The sequence below is a fragment of the Festucalex cinctus genome, chromosome 17 (assembly GCF_051991245.1).
Source record: "Festucalex cinctus isolate MCC-2025b chromosome 17, RoL_Fcin_1.0, whole genome shotgun sequence".
Taxonomy (NCBI): Eukaryota; Metazoa; Chordata; class Actinopteri; order Syngnathiformes; family Syngnathidae; genus Festucalex; species Festucalex cinctus.
Genome location: NC_135427.1, coordinates 3214711 through 3232046, shown reverse-complemented (window position 1 = coordinate 3232046; position 17336 = coordinate 3214711). Strand labels below are relative to the sequence as shown.

At 40.1% G+C, this 17336-nt stretch overlaps 1 protein-coding gene across 3 annotated transcripts; it reads right to left on the bottom strand.

The window, feature by feature from the left end:
• Positions 1-66: 66 nt before the first annotated feature.
• On the bottom strand, positions 67-17214 carry LOC144004562 (neurotrypsin). 3 transcript variants are annotated; one of them, XM_077501836.1, is made up of 16 exons: positions 17064-17127; positions 16722-16805; positions 13124-13320; positions 9952-9994; positions 7513-7755; positions 6439-6577; positions 6183-6361; positions 5767-5914; positions 4756-4934; positions 4418-4559; positions 4070-4290; positions 3764-3905; positions 2785-3048; positions 2469-2591; positions 2121-2383; positions 67-1290 (listed from the first exon to the last, which is right to left on the bottom strand). In XM_077501836.1, the coding sequence occupies exons 3-16, from the start codon at positions 13199-13201 to the stop codon at positions 893-895; spliced, it is 2562 nt and encodes an 853-aa protein (XP_077357962.1). In that variant the 5' UTR covers positions 13202-13320; positions 16722-16805; positions 17064-17127; the 3' UTR covers positions 67-892. The 3 variants fall into 3 exon arrangements, with proteins under 3 accessions (XP_077357962.1, XP_077357963.1, XP_077357961.1); XM_077501837.1 differs by having other exon boundaries at positions 13124-13362; positions 17064-17126; XM_077501835.1 differs by lacking the exon at positions 13124-13320 and having other exon boundaries at positions 17064-17214.
• Between the last annotated feature and the right edge of the window lie 122 nt (positions 17215-17336).

Genomic DNA, 17336 nt, shown 5'->3' with positions numbered 1-17336 from the left:
CAGGAAGCGCTTTTCCGGCCTGCTGTTGTAACTTTTATCATGTACACTACAGAATGTCACTTGACCCGCTGTTGGAAGCTTTAATGTTGATTATGTCTACACAAACAGCACCGGTGATATCCGGTGACAAGATGTTGAACGACATCATGAGCCACAACACAAGACACTGTCCAAACAATTACAGTACACTGAAAATAAAATAAATAAATAAAAAGGAGAACTGCGCGATCGCGCCATCTAGTGGTTAGAAGCAATATTGTCACTGAAATGTTCACACACTACCTCTATCGGCACCATCAAAATCAAGACTTTCAATGGCTTTTTGTCAGATTCTTTACATTTAAGGACCGTACCAGTGTTTTCATTGATAATTACAACATTCACACCTTCCTGCTTGGTGGATCACCAACTTAAAGGTGAGGCAAAGCCAAATGATTGTCATTCATAAATCTTATAGGGTGCAGTTAATTTTATTAGTTAATATAAACATGAAATAACAGCCAGGTCACCATGATATGCTCTAATGACTTTTTTTGTTTTGTTTATTAACCACAAATATTCCAATTGTGTCAGCTTTAACAGACAGATTGAAACACTAGTACGGTCCAGTTTGAAACTATAGCTCAGTCATCTGTTATGAGCCTACCAAGAAAAGCCCTTTTATGGTTGACATTGTTGCATGTTTATCAGCTGTACATTAATTAGCAGTTAGCGCCGATACTAAATTGTTGTCTTAAATGAGCACCCTGCCACATAATTTACCAAAATTTTGGACATGCTGATCGGCCATCTTTAATTTGGCCTTTTGTTGGGAAGCAAGGCATCCACCAATCAGAGTTCACATTTTCTCCGGTGGTCCCATGGCACAGGTGGTAAGCCAACGAGGCCTCAATCAAACCGTTACCTGCGAATGGTGTGTGTGTTTTGCTTGTGTGTGATGTCCGATGTCGTTGCTTTCCTCCCCTCGTCGGACGTTTTGCGAATCGACCCGGGTGACATTGTCGATCCAGCTACGGAAGCGGCTGACGCGCGTGTAAAGGGCAGGTGAGGACGGGTCCGCGCAGCCGTAGCTCCCGGCGACAACTCCCGCCAGCGCCCACCGCCCGGCCTCGCCCTGACACAGCAGGCCGCCCCCGGAGTTGCCACGGCAACCGTCGCCGCTGCCGTGGAGCAGGCTGGTGTCCGGGGGGCTGCCGGCGCAAACGGTGCCGTGGCTGGAGAAGCTGTCACCGTGACGCTTCTTGCATTGCCATGACGACATGACGGGAACCCACGACGCCAGGACAGAGTCTAGGACAGAGAAACATCAATACAATTATAGAAATATCATTAAAAAAAAAAAAAAAAAAGACCTTCCAAAGTTACCCAACGTTAGCTTCAAACATTAGCTTTTGAGATTAGCTTCCAACATTAGAGCTAAGAAAGACCAACTTTAGCTTTCAAAATTAGCAACATTTTCCGTTAGATTTCAAGATTCAATTCAAAGGTTACCACTAATGAAATTGAGGATGAGCAATATTAGCGTACAAGGTTATCTTTAAAATTAGCTCTCACTGTTAGCTGTCTATGTTAGCTTTTGAGGATAGCGTCAGCATTACATCTAACATTAGCTTCTCACACTAGCTTTTGATTTGAGTTAGTTAAGTAAGTTTCCACTATTAGCTTCCAACATTAGCTTTCGGGATTAGCAATGTTAGCTCAAAAGAAGACCAACAGTAGTTTCCAAAGTTGGCATAAATGTTAGATTCCAATGTTAGCTTTCAAGATTCACTCACATAATTAAGGAAGACCAATATTAGCTTGGCTTTCAAAGTTAGCTATAGCATTAGCTGTCAACATTATCGTCTTAAGTTAACGTCAACCTGACGTGAGCTACCAACATTAGCTTTCCATTTGTGTTTCTGAAGTTAGTCTCACCATTACCACTACATTACACTTCAGGAGCTAATATTAAAGCTAATATTTGAAGCCATCATTTGCACTAACTTTGATAGCCAACATCAAAAGCTAACGCTGGAAGCTAATTTTGACGCTATCATTGGGGGCCAGGCGGCGAACATTAGCTTCCGACATTAGCATTAAAATCATCACCATCCCACCTGATCCCCTGTGAAACCCACCCGGTGTGCTCCACCGTGTGGTCACCATGACAACGCAGGCAGCAGGTGTGCTGATGTGGTCGTCATCAGGCAGGCAAGCAGCGTTGACGTGGGGGTCAAAGGTGAAGCAGTGACCCTTCTGGGCGCCGGGCAGCTTGAGCAAGGCCAAGTCGTGACCTCCGCTTTGACCTTTGAACTTCTTGTGGACCACCACGCGCTCCGGGGTCAGGGCCCGCTCAGAAGCCCCTAACCGCAACACGTACTTGGATGGCTCCGTTCCAAATCTGATGTACGTTACAAAAGCAGGAAGATGATGTTTATCACAAGTATTTTTGCTGATACTTTTTGGTGCGGGTGTGTGTGTGTTACCTGGCGAAACAGGTGGCGGATGTGAGCGCCCAGCAGGAGCCAATTAGAGTGGCGCTGCAGAGAGGGCCGCCATCTTGACTTTGGGACTGAAGCCACACAGACGCCTGCCAAGGCCACGACGACCTGCAACATTATATAGAGTAGATTATTTTTTATTTATTTTTTTCATCCTGATTTTTTTGTTCTTTTTAAACTGTCAAATGCAGCAAAGTAAGGTCATAAAGAAACATTTCATTTTATATCCTGTATTGGTTACAGTTGCAGTTAGGATCCACCAGATGGAGCCAAACTGCAAACTAGTGGTTATTCCACTCACCTAAGCATGTTGCTGGTCTCCCCACCCTCCTCTTGAACTTTCCTGACCCCGCAGCTGGCCTCCAGGCGGTGGACTCGAACTGTCAGCTCGTGCGTCGAGGCGTCACACTTGACCCCGGCTGCTTGCCCGCGCTTGCAGCCCAGGATGTTAAGGCCCAGAGAGGGACACTCGCCAAGGAACTCCTCCTTGCCAGTGCACCTCACTTGGTCCAGGTGGACCGGCCCTTTGCCCTGCCCGAAGCCACCAGCCGCCAGAGCTCCGCCACTGGTGAAGAAGGAAGATCAACGTTAGCTTCCAATGTGACCTAGCCAGAGAGCTAAGCAAGACTGAACGTCCAAGACTTCAAAAAATAAGATTCTTCAAGCTATTGAATGCAGAAAATTAAATTCTGAATGTGCACATGACCTCAAGTCCGCACACAGAGGGCGAAAAATTCAAACCTGAATCCAGTCTGAAAACTATTGGCTAGAGGCTTGCAGGAGTGCCCACTGTGAACCGCTAATCTACCAATTTGAATATCTTTCAATCATAAATGGTCAAATAAAAAAGGCTACTGTAAAGATTTTTGGCCAAATTGTTGCAGAGTAGCTTCCAACTTTACATTCAAATGATAGTTTCCCTTTTTAAACATTTTTATTTTAGATATTTCAGCTTCCAACTTTACTGGTAATGTTAGCTTCCAACGTTGTTAGCGTTAAGAATAACAAAGATAGCTTCAACATTAGCTGCCAACATGAGTCTAAAGTTAGCTTCTGTTACCTCTCACGTTAGCTTTAACTGTTAGCTTGTAAGCTTGAGGGGAACCGTTAGCTTCAACACTAGTATCAAGTTCAACATGAGCTTTTTCTTTAGTTAGCCTCTATATTGACTTCATTGTTAGCTTTGTATGTTAGATTATGAAGTTAGTTTTGCAAGCTAACATTGAAAGCTAAAGCTGAAAGCTAGCATTTGAAACTTCATCTGCTATATTGCTTGTCACCTGTGGCCCAGCTGCCTGCACACTACGACGGCGTTGAGGTCGTTCCACCCCGAGTCACAGATCGTCCCCCAGTCGCCATGGAGATAGACCTCCACGCGCCCCTCCTTCCTGTTGACGCCCCCGGCGAGACGCAGCAGTGGACCTGACAATATTCAGAAAAATATCATTAGCTTTGTTTGTAGAAGGGCAAAGAAGCATTAAACCTATTTTGTTTGTATTTTTCATTACTTCTCTTTTGTTTGGTGGCTTTAGTTTTCAATTGAGTGTACCTATTGAAGTGTCCCGTACACAACCGACCCTCCTCACCTGTGGACGGTGCGACGACGGGCACGTCGTTGGACTCGTCTTCAGGCTTTCCTCTGCAGCGCACGCCGACGTCCTCGGCGTGGGAGCAGTCAGTGCGGCCCCAGATGCCGTGGCGGCAGTCCAGCAGGGACGTCTCGGAGCCGTCGCAGTGGACGTCGTCCAGCAGGATGAGACCAGCGCCCTCGCCGAACAAACCGTCCGACACCACCTCGGCGTGACCCCTTAGTAGAGAGAAAAAAACTTAGTATACTGTATTAAAGTTAACTCCTGCCATTATTATTTATGTGGCTGTTTGCTGAGTTTTTTTTTCTATCTCTCTTCCTTTTTAAGTTTTAATTTGTAGTCTACCTGTATCCGAGTTGTCCACACACCACCTGGGCGTGCTGTTGCGTCCAGTGGTCGTCACACACCGTCCCCCAGTCGCCGTTGTGGAGCACCTCCACGCGGCCCTCCCAGGGACTGTCGCCCCCCACCAGACGCACCACCCCATCTGAAAGTGTCAAACCACCACATTTAGCCCACTTTCAACATTAATGACCATGTTTTTGTTGCGATTTCATAAGCGTACATTGTCTGTTAACTGTACCAGTCCATCACCACAGCTGTTTTTCGCTGAGTAATGATTTATTGATGTGCGCAGGATATAAATAGAAACTTTTAAGGCTGAGTGTGTGTGTGCGTCATGCCTGTGTAAGGGCTGCAGGAAACTCCGGCGTCCTCCATGTGGTCGCAGTTGTGCTGCTCCCAGTGTCCGTGCGGACACTGATCCAGGAACAGTTCGTTTCCCGTGCACTTGACGGCGTCCAGCAGGATGGGACCCGAACCCTGACCGAAGTGAGCCCATGACCACGCCTTGGCCACGCCGCTTGCATGCACACAATCACAATCAACACACACTAAATATTGTTGGGTTGTTTTAAATAAAAAAAAATAAAAAAATAAATAAATAAATAAATAAAAATAAAAATAATAATAATAAAAACTCATATCCGTAAAAAAAATACAAGTAAAAATACAAAAAAAAAAAGATTCAAAAAGTAAAAATAAATATGGAAATAAAATACAAAAATATATACATAGAATTAATCAAATAAAAACGCTCTGCTCTCACATTTATTACATGCTGCAGAAGCTCTGTCAAGATGAAATATTATTCAAATGAGGGGGCGGTTCTAAACGTTCAATTGAGCTGGTCGGCGAACAAGGAAGTCTCGCCGGCTTGCATGGAGAGCTCCAGCAATGGACAACTATCTTGTCCACTGCCACGTCACCACAACTTGCGACTAGAGTTGCTCGACAACAAATCCAATCAAATAAATGTGAGCGCAGAGCATTGTTATTTATTGTCTGTTATTTCACTTTATTTATTTTTGTATTTATTTCTACATTTATTTTTTGTAAATCAGATTTATTTTTATTTTTATATTAATGTTTGATTTATATACAGTATATATTTATTTATTTATTTATAAATCTATTTTTATTTATTTATTTTTAATTTTGTCAGTTTTGGTCCATAGATTATTTTATTTTTTTTTAAAATAAATAACCCAGCATTGGTTCAGTTCCTTTTGGACCCCAATGCTCGGTTACGATTTGGGTTGCTTTGAAACCCAGCCGTTTTATTTAAAATAAATAAATAAATGTATTTGAATCGTTAAATGAAAGTAGCAAATATTGCAAGATTCTTAATGTACCTGAAGCCCAACTGCCGGCACACCACCTCCGCGTCTCTGTCGTCCCATTGGTCGTCGCACACGGAGCCCCACCTCCCGCCATGGAAGACCTCCACGCGTCCTTCAAAGTCTTCCTCGCCTCCGACCAGGCGTAGCGGAGATCCGCTGCCTAGTAAATGACATGTTAAGACATATCACACCTAACAGTCTTCTGCAAGTATAACATACTTTTTTATTTTGGTGTCTATTATTTTGAAAATCAAATTTGCATTGGTGTACATTTGGAAATGGAAATCATATTTAAAAAAAAAAAAAAATGTCAGTGAAAGTTTGCAAACATCAATGTCAATTTAAAGTCTCCAATGAAACTTGCGTATGAAACATCAAACACGATTTAATTATTCGATAATGTATTTGTGTGTGTAAATCTGTCTGACCTTCAGGAGGCGCACACAGGACGGCCGCCTCGTTTCCATGGTTACAGTCCCCGGTGACGAACGTCCTGCTCCTGCAGGCGCTCACGCTATTCTCGTCGCCACGGCAACCCAGACGCTCAAAGTGGAAGAGGCCGGAACCCGAGGCGAGCTGGGAGTGCCGCAACGCCGTGCCGATGTCGCTGCACCCCCGACGAAAAACCCCACACGGTGAGAACGGCGTCCCGGGTGTGGATGTTACGAGACCGGCGGATCCTACCTTAAGCCCACCTGCCGGCAGACCACGCCGGCGTCCCGATCGGTCCAGTGAGAGTCGCACACCGCCCCCCACTGGCCGTTCAGGTACACTTCAACGCGCCCGCTGTTGGACGATGAGCCGCCGACCAGCCTGGCGGCACCTAACCGACAGGGAGGTGTGAAGGTATGTAAACGTCAAAGACAATTACAAACTTCAATGTTTTTTGGTAAAACATCAAAGGCAACTTAAATCCTTTGATGGAACTAACATCTTTTCCCAAACATTGACAATATACTGCCTTCATATTTTATTATATTATTTTTTTTAGGCGTTTAGAGCCTTCAAACAACCGGTCGTTTTGGGAACAATAAGACTGTTTAAAGCTTAAACTGGCAGGCTTTTTAATACTACAAAGACTCTTTTTTTGTAAACATCAAAGAATTTAAATCCTTCGATGGAACCAACATCGTAAACATTAGTCTTTTTTTTTTTTTTTTTTTTTTTTTTTAAGGAGTTTACAACCAAATAACCGGTGTTTTTGAAATCAAAGACAATTTAATGTTTAATCTGACAGCTTTTTAAAACATAAAGGACTTTTTGTAAACATCAAAGACAATTTAGAGCTCAAACGTAACATCTGTTTGAAATTCTTTGGACTGTAAATTGTCTTTGATGTTCAGTCTTTGAGGAAATGGTAAAGTCTTTTGAAAAGATCAGACTAATGGAATAAGTATGTTTTATAAAAAAATTTTTTTTAAATAAATGATGAATTAAGTCTTCAAACTTAAAAGACCATCTTCTCGTATCAAAGACCATCAAAATCTAACAAATAAATTTTTGTAATCTGAATCAATAACACTTTTTTGTAAAAATCAAAGACAACTGAAAGTGACATATTTGTGAACATCAACGAGTTTTGGTGTCTTTGATGTTTACAAAAAGCATCACTTATTCAAACCTTTGTGGAAAAACTACATAATGTTTTTTGTAAGCATCAAAGACAATTCTTTGCGTCCAGTGATGATATATTTTTCAAGGACAATTTCTAGTCTCCGTTGACGCTAACTCAAAACAGAAGCGTTGCGGTTGCCGTACCCTGGTGACAGTCGCAGTAGGCCCATCCGATGGCGCCAGAGTTCTGGCGGAAAAAGCACCAGGGGTTGGACTCGCGGTCCGGGTTCCGGCAGTAGCTGTGCTCGCCGAGGCCGCGGCCCGGGTACTGCACCACATAGTCGGGGAACTCGGTCCACTTGAGGCACGGGGCGCCCGAGTCCGTCTGGGACACGGTGCCGTTGTAGTAGCCCAGCTCGGTGAAACCCTCGGAGCAGGACAGAGGGACTGGGGAGGGGTGGATGAAGACATGAAAAGTGAGCTCTAATATTTTTGAATGAGCTCCAATATGAATACACGTGAAAACCTTTTTGGCAATCTTCTTCATGTGACCTTGCTCTTTGGTGTTTCTTGCAGTGTTTTGTTTTTGTTTTTTTGTTCTGAGGCCAGACTGCAGCGAAACTGTGATTAATGGCGGACGCGCTTCGCTAACCAGCAGCAGTCTTATCATATTCACGCACACACAAGATAAGACGAAGCACAGAAGGGGGACGGAAGCGAATCGGAGCGAAACAAGCAAAGAAGAACCAAAAGCGAACATCAATAGAAAGAATCGTTTTGGGGTGCAAAGTTAACGAGGATTTAGTGAAGAACTCCACAAAAGGTTTTGCGACCATTTGTTGTTGTAGCGCAGACACGTAACACTGTTCTGATTTTGGCAGCAGCTTGTGTCCCGTTAGAATACGACCGTTTGCGTATCACTCGGCTATCTTCTTGTACTTCATCATTAATTCATGTCAGGCTGCTCCAATAACAAAGTACAGTGTGAGCGCAACTTTTAAGTGGTAAAAAAAAAAGAAACTATTTTGTTTTAGATTTCAAGCTGTGCTTCACTCTGACTTTAAAGGGGACAAATAATTGTGTGTGTGGAATGCCTGGCTAACCAAAAGAGTGTGAAAGGAATCCAAGTCTTGCACATCCGACCCACTGTGATGTAACAATGCAGTGCATTAGCATAACGACCAACGCCACGCTGACTTTCACACCCAATGACACAATCAGCTGTGGGGGTGGGGGGTGTCGGGGGATAGGAATTAGTAATTTAGCTCAGAAATTTTTTTTTTTTAAAAAAATGTATAGCATAATTGTTTATCAATTATTTTTAAATAGTTATATAATTTTACATGTCCCTTTACTGTTAATACAACTAATGACCAAAAAATAAAGAATCATTTTTCTACTAACTATGGCAAACTTGTTCATGAAATTATCCCATTCAATTAAAAAACAAAAAAACAAAACGTGTGATCATCTAACCATCTATTCATTTGAAAGTGCAATTTAAATGACATTTTATACTAATTAAAGCGTATTTTTTGTAAAACAAATTAAACAAAATGTAATATATTAGTAATAATAATAACAACAACAACAACGACGACGACAAAAAGAAGCCCTTTTCAAATCCGGGTCAAATTTTTTTGCTTAAGGTCCTTTTTTTTCATGAAATTCAAATTATTCAAATTATTCAAATTATTATTATTATTATTGTTATTATTATTATTATTATTATTATGTAATAATTGTAGTTGAAAATTTGTATTAAAAAAATCCTACGGGGAAAAAAAACATTTTTCTTGTACATGAAATTTGCATTTAAAATCAAATTACAGTGAATTAAAAAAAATACATAAAAAAATGCATTTACTACTATAACCTTAATTTAAACAAAAAAATATTAAAATATTTTTTTCTAATACTACAGTCTAAGGTATTTGAAATCCTACTAAATTATAAACAAAATACATTAAAATATAAATGCATTAACATGTTTTATTATGCTTTCATTTTTGTGCATTCATTTACGCAACTGTGAGTAATGAATTTTTAGATTAAAGCCCATATTTTTTTCTTGATTAACAGACAAAAAAAAAAAAAAAAAATCTTCCACCTCCCCCATTCTACCAAACAGTCTCGCTCTCCATCATCGCCACGACAACAGCCCTCTCCTCCATCGCCATGGGAACACTCAGCCTCCCTGCTCGTATAATCCATTTCCCCGCCACAAAGCACATTTGACACGCTCCACACTTGCTCTATTAAGGGGGGGTATTTAGTTTGGGGGATGCGTTGTATTTGAGGGTGTTTATCCACCACACACCAATAACCAAAATGTGTATTAACAGCTGCAGTGGCAAATACCTGCAGGTGTACAGCAAACTGCGTGTGAAAGCCTTCACGAGCTCTTTGCCCTACTCCCGTCACACCCCCCTCCCCCTTTTCAACGTACGTCATGCCCCCCCTTCCCTAACACACCCCCTCTCAAAGGGAAGAGATAAATTAAAAAATGGTGGCAGGCTTCCAGCTGCAGGGGAAGGAGAAAGAAGAGCTTCCTCGTGCCCAAACAAAGCAAGAATAGGAAATGGCGGCGAGGTGAATTGGGGGGGTTACAGAGAGCATCATGGGATGCGTCCGCTCACGTACCTGAGTTTTGCACCTCGTTTAAGTACGTGTCGTCAGCCACCACCTGAACACACAGACAAGAAATTAGAGTGAAAAATACACCATTTGTATATAAGTGGAAAAATGTGCTGTGGTCTGACGAGTCCACATTTATTTTTTTGTCGTTTTTAATCTTTTAATTTGTATTTTATTTTTTCATTTTTATGTTGTAATTTCTCAAAAGTACTCAAACCACAAAGTACATTGGCGTATCATTCCAATACAATGCACACCTGCACACGCATACCAGCGCAGCTCTAATAGCACGGGGGCAGGAACATGTGACCCGTGCTGGTGCGAACACAGGCGGCAATTTCGCCAATCATGTCAACCGCACGCCTCCGTTACCAACCTAATGCGCTGTGATGCGCTTGCACCTGCTACCTCCACGCACGCGCGCACACGCACGCGAAAGCACCTGATTCAAGTTCAACTTCAACAAGGTCCCACAGGGGAGCTAGACTGAATTTAACATAAAATAAAAAGAGAACATAATTAAAATTAAATTGATTTAATTTAGATTAATTACTATGAATATTGCATTCATGTATTATGATCATTTAAATATAAGTTAAAAATATTTTGTGCACTTGCATCTAAACAAGAACAAAAAATAAATTGACATGACATTTAAAAGCAAATTAAAAATAAAGTAAACTTAATCACCAAAACTATTTTTACTGACTCAAGTGAATTGAATTATTTTACATTTAAAATGACTGAATTAATAATAAAAAATAAAAAAAAAGTAAAACGAAATTGAGACCTTAAAAATATTTTGATAACATTTGATTTTTAAATCATGATTTACATTTTTATTTAAAAAAAAAAGGAAAAAAAAAAAAAAAAAAAGACATTCCTCCCAAAGCTATATTTAAGTGTCAATTACGTACTTTAACTATTTTAATCATATGAATTTACAATAAAAATATTCAAATTAAGTAAGATATTTCCACATTACCCAAAAAAGTGTTGCATATATTTATTAAATAGAAAAAATACACTTAAAAGGGATAGATTACTTACTTAGCCATTTTTGGCAGTCAAACATTAATATTTTGCCTATAATAAGTTTGACATTTTCATTATTTTTCATGTACAATTAGTACCTTTAAAAACCCATTTTGCAACTTGCTGTCGACTGAAAATGATATCACAAGGGCTCAGGTAACCAATCACAGCTCAGCTTGTGAATGTCACATGACCAAACCTAGAAAACAGGTGAGCTGTGATTGATTATCTGAGCCCTTGTGATGTCATTTTCAGTCGACAGCAAGTTGCAAAATGTGCTTTCAAAGGTACTAATTGTACATGAAAAATAATGAAAATATCAAATTTATTACAGGCAAAACAATGTTTGACTGCCAAAAATGGCTACCAGTAAATAAGTATCCCTTTAAAAGACAATTATGACTATTTATATATAATTCATAATAATGAATTTCCATACCACCCTTAAAATACATAATTTAAAGAAAATAATTACATTTTAAGTAGTCGTGATATGTGTCTCAGTTGGTTGAGTGGCTCGCCCACTGACTGATAAGTTGGTGGTTTGACTGCCTTTGACTTTTGAAGTGTCCTTGGGCAAGACACTAAACCCAAAAGTGCTCCAGGTCGGTATTGTAAATAAATTGTTCGATTTACTTGGTCAAATAAAGACTCAATAAATCAAAATGGCTCAATAAAGTCTCTTGAAATGAAATATGAGGAGGCAAAGCATGTTGAAAGTCAAACTAATGTGCGTTCATTTGTCGAAACATCTCGGCTGTGTTGTGCTGCTGTTGTCTTCATTAACTTCGATGTGGAAATCTGCTCGTCTGCCGGCTTCTATTTGGCGAGTATCATTAATTCCCCGCACCCTGTTCTCCGCTAATGATTCAACGCACACACATACACACTTGTACAACACGAGCAGCAAAGCGCAAATGAATGTTATCTCCTGATTAATTGATTCCTTGATCATTTTTTCATGTCGTCTCAAAAGCAAAGTCAAACATTTTGGAGCAGAGGGTGACAGACTGTGACTGACTTGTGTCATTTGCTACCGCTCGCATCACAACAATGGGGTCAACCGTGAGGAGGAGGAGGAGGAGGAGGAGGAGGATCTCCAACCGAGAGCGTTCAAAAGCGTAAATGTCACCTTAATTGGCCCACGTGCAGAATACATGAGGACAAGGTGAGAAACTACTGTAGCACGTACTTAAAAATAAAAAAACAAAACAAAAAACAAAAAAATGAAGAAAATAAGAACGGAAAATCAAAGGAAAAAAAAAAGGAAGAGTTCTGTTTTCATTGACAAATTCGGTCACAAGGCTCGTTTCACAATTTGGCAGATTGCTCTGCACCACGCTGGGCATTCTGTGAATATACGTCAGGAGGAAAGACAATTTGGTGGCTGAAAGTCGACTAGCACGCCTGCTGGAAACACGTCTAACTGTTGGCGCAGGTAGTTTAACGCGAATGTTGGTGAATTTGTTAGACACATTGCGCCACATTTAAAGGCAATGAGAGAAACTGCGTTGCTGTTCACACCCACAACGGCGCAAAGTATGTTTTCTTTTTTAATACGCCAGCTTCAGTATCAGAAAAATTGTCAGTCTGCCTAAAAAAAAATATACCAGAAAATGAACAGCATGCTTTGAGAAACAGAAGAAAATAACAAAATAAGGTAATAGGCTATATGCAAAAAAAAAAAAAAAATTTTTAAATAAAATAAAAAATAGACATCTGAGAAAAAAAAATAAAGAAACTAAAGAAAATAAATATTGTCTATATACACATAATGGGACTGCTTAGAGACCTGGCTAAAAATTATGTCAACAAAAATAAAACATGCATAAAAAAAATAAAATAAAAAAAAAAAAACTATAGTGTGCATGGAAATATGGAAGAAAATAGCCATTTTGTCCAGACAAAAAAAAAAATCCACTATCTCCATACAAACAGGAAAAAAGATCAATAATGTAACAAAATACATAGAAAGTAGAGTCATACAGTATATCAATACAGAAGATAATAATCCTCTGTTCCTCATTCTCTCCATTCATTTGGCAGAACAAGCATCATCATCATCATCATCATCCTCAATTGACATATATACACATAATGAACACAAGTGCATGTAAATGTGATCAAAGGGTGGCGATCGTACCTGCGCACGCATCGGCAAGGGCAGCCCGAGGCAGGCGGCGCCGATCAGGCACAAGAACCAGCGGCTGATCGGTGACATCTTTTCCCGCCTGGCGTGTCCGCGGCAGGCACACAACAACGCGCGGCGAGTGACGATGAGGAGGAGGAGGAGGATGAGGATGCTGGTGGTGCTGGTGGTGGGGCTGCTTGGGGAGAAGTCTAAAGCGAGCAGAGGGTGCGGCACCAGAAGGGGATGCAAGACTGCGCACACACATCCAATCTGGATGGGAATTGTGTTGAGCTCTGCAGAAAACACCCTCTCCCCCCTACGTCTTTCTCTCTCTCTCCCCCCCTCTTGTGTGTACGTGTGCTTTTAGTGGGAGACGAGGACTTGTCACTTCACTATATAAAACATGTAATTTATGACCCTGAATATATTTGCATTCATTAAACCAAAATGGCTGAGTTGAAGGGGCTGAGCTTTGGTACTGTAAATAGCCACTTAATGGACACTCATTCATGAGTACTATATGGCACATTTTACATCAAATACGTGTAACAAAAAAATGAGGCGACTCGAATTGTCAGTGGTCAAAGCAATCTGACAAAAAAAAAAAACACTAGGAAAATTAAACAATGGAAATCCGACAGTGCTTATGGATTCAACAGAATTATTAAAAAGAAAAAAAGAAAACTTTAAACCAAGGTGTGTCCTCTAATTAGCAACACAGGCGTCTTCAAACTTGTAAACAATCAGTCAGTCTATTTCAATGGCAGGAAATGTGCTGTGCTTTTTATAATTATATTTTTTTCTAAATTATTTTTCCACCTTCTGTTTTATTATTTTAACTTTTTTATTTATTGTATTATTTTCTGTGTTTTAACAAGCAGTCGGGACCTCTGCACATACTCAGTTCTTTTTTTTTTTTTTTTTTTTTTTTAATATTTCTATTCATTTATTTTCTCCCAAATTTCTGTGGAAAAATATATATTGAATTTTTATCAGTGTTTTTTGGAGGATTTTTAAAAACTATCCCCCCCAATGCATTTCAATGGTTGACAATTATGAATTTTTGTTATTCGTGGCCTAGCCCAGTGCCTGCCCCTCAACGAATACTAAAGTCTGACTGAATTCTAATTTTTAAATATAGATTTCTGGTTCTTGTTTCATTTTGCCTGTGCTACAAAATATTATTTTTGCACAGCTTTTGACTAGCTGGATGCATAACACTGTGCGCATGGCAAGGTCGCTTTAGTTTTATAATGCATTTCATGGACACGGGATAACTCAATGTGCTTCACATAATCAAAAGTACAACATTTAAAAGCGTTACAGACATTTGGAAGCAAAGAAAGAAAAAATTAAAGTTCTAAGAGTCGAACATTTTCCATGCAATGTTGCATTATCCGACATTTGTGGTCTAGCATTTGCAAAAATCTGATTTTTTATTTTTATTTTTATTTTTTAACAAGACTGTCATGAAAGGAGCAAGAGTTTTCATATTTGTGTTCTGTTGTGTCTTTTTCAGGTGAAATGTGTGCCGTCAAACTATCAACCTCCTCCCGCCGCTTCCTTCAGGTGGTTAGTAGGTCAAAAACAGTTGAACTCATCCATATTCAGAAGCGACATCTTTGTTGTTCTATTTTTCTTATCTCTCTTTCTGCATGCCGCGATGCCTTGGAGATATGAGCTTAACTCAACTCCTGCGTTTCACACACACTTTACTTGTACCCTCTCGCTGCAGGCTGGGAGATTAACATTTTTGGATTTCCCTTTTAAGTTTCATGCTTTTTCCCCTGCCAGCGCAATCAAGCGCGGCCTGCTATCTTTTCGCCCAAATTGTTTGTGTCATCTTCCTTACTTTGATTAGCTCGGCTGGGTGATTTTAGTGCTATTTCTAATATTTTTACCATTTCTTCTGGCTAAGAAAGAAAAAAAGAACAAATACTTATTTGGGTGCCATTTCAAACAAGAACTGCTAATAGCGGCATGCTAACATGATAGCCATTTAAGTACAGAAACTGCTGAGGAAGAGGGATACAATAAACAATTTCTTATCCAAATGAATAAAACACTAACATGCTAGTAGTTACTATGCTAACATACAGCAAGATAGCAACCTTGTTTCCACTGTCATCAGGTATTAATTCTAACAAGGATTGCTAAAACGCTAATATGCTAATGACAAACTGCTAACAGTACAAGGCAACAAGATAGCAACCTGACTAGCAACTTGATAAGGATTTGACATTCTGCCCGGTAGTCTGGTTTTATTTCTAATGATAATGAATGGAATGTCAGCATGCTAACTGTAAAATATGCTAACATATTGGAAAATAGCAGGTGCATCTAATGAAATGCTAACATATTGCAAAATAGCAGGTGTACCTAATGCAGGGCCATTACAAACACATAATGTACACTTTTTCAGTTTGTGTTTGTATGTATTTTAATAGCATATTATGTTTATACTGTGTATGAATGTATATTTGTATATATTTACTGTATCATACACATACATATAAATCTATATTTTTTTAATAAAACACACTATTGTGTTTCCCTCTGCCTTTGTCTCTTTCTTTCATGTCATACCCCCCAAAAATGGCTGGTTGCCATGACAACACGCCAGCCTCCCCTCACAATGAAGCTGTAGTGTATATCTTCAAAAAATATATATAAATTACATTATTACAAACGCGCGTGCGCGCACGCAGATGCATTTGTGCTAAAGTTGTCGCCAGGAGCCTTTTTATCGCCAATCTCGTTACACGCTCCTCGTCCCTGATGTTCGTTGCCACGGCAACCGGCACGGCGACGCAGCAAATTCGGCCATAACCGTTCATGTCGGTGAGCGGAACAATGCGTGAGGGGTACACATTGTGACACACACACACACACGATGTCACCCCCTGTGCTCTTGTAATGTTTCAATTTCCTTCCCTGGCGTTTATCTGACTTCCTCTCCCTTGAAGAACCTTCAGATACCATTCTCTTGCTCTCTCTCTCATATACACAAATCAAATAAAGAAGGCTTGTTGTCGGTGACTTTGTCGATTTGCCTTGAAACAAGGAAGCGTTTGCAGATCAGAGATGTGCCTCGCCTCACTCTCCTCTCTGCCGTCCCCTCTCATGTGTCTCAAAGCACACATGGAGGAGGACAGAAGATGGATGAGGACGCGCAAATGGGAGCTGGCGTCCCACCGCTGCGAGTAGTTTGATTTGGTTCAGTGCCGTGCTGTGCTGTTTATTATTAGCCTCATGTTCCATTCAAAGGGTAGTTTAAAGGTTTGGACTCGGTTAACTATTATTTATAATGAAAAGTAAAGGTCACTGATTGTGTAGCGTTCATTGGCCTGACTTGTTTGCAACCAATTTGGCTTCAGTTATATTTACTGAAATCTTTCAAATTGACTTTATTTTTGTGGTTTGTTTATTTTTGTTTGTTTGTTTTTTACTGTATTTTATTCTTAGTACTAATTATTATAGTATTTGCCTGTTTTAATATTTACATATTTTGGGATTTTTTTTTTTTTTAATTCAAGAAAAAAAGGCACCACACAATATTCAACTAAAACACTACAAATGATTAGTTAGAAAACTTTCTGTTCACATTTACCTCACTCTGCAGACAGGCCGCTAGATACTTGATTTGATTTGGGTAATTCCTCCTTTTCCTCATCCATTCCGCTCCATCTGAGCCCTGCAACAACAAAAATTGTAGTCGTGCCACTCGTTTATTAATTACCATGTGTTTTGTTGCCATTAACAACAAACAAACCAAAAACACTTCAAATACTCGGGGCGACACAACGTGTTAAATAAAGCAAACAAATCAAGCAAATTAGACGTGGCTCAAAGTTCAAATGGTGTTGTGTTCAAGTGCTCAAATCCTACAACAAGCAAAATGTTTAAAAAACAAACTACAAACGTTGAGCTGACAGGCGACATCTTGCCTCACCTGTGTACGGCATTTCATGAATCTCCTCGCGCACACCTGTCTCCAAATGAGCTTCAAGTCAAACACCACTCAAAGGCAACCTGGCTTCTTCTGCTTGTTGAACGGCGCTTTTGTTTTGCCCACTTGCGCCACCCGGTGGCCTGTCATGTTGCTATTCAAAGTGAATCACATGAACAAAGGGGCTTAGATTGCACTTTTCATTGTGTTTCTCTGCTATTTTATGCTTCATAATGAACTGCTCACCATATTCGCGGCCGCTTCCCATTTTCACCG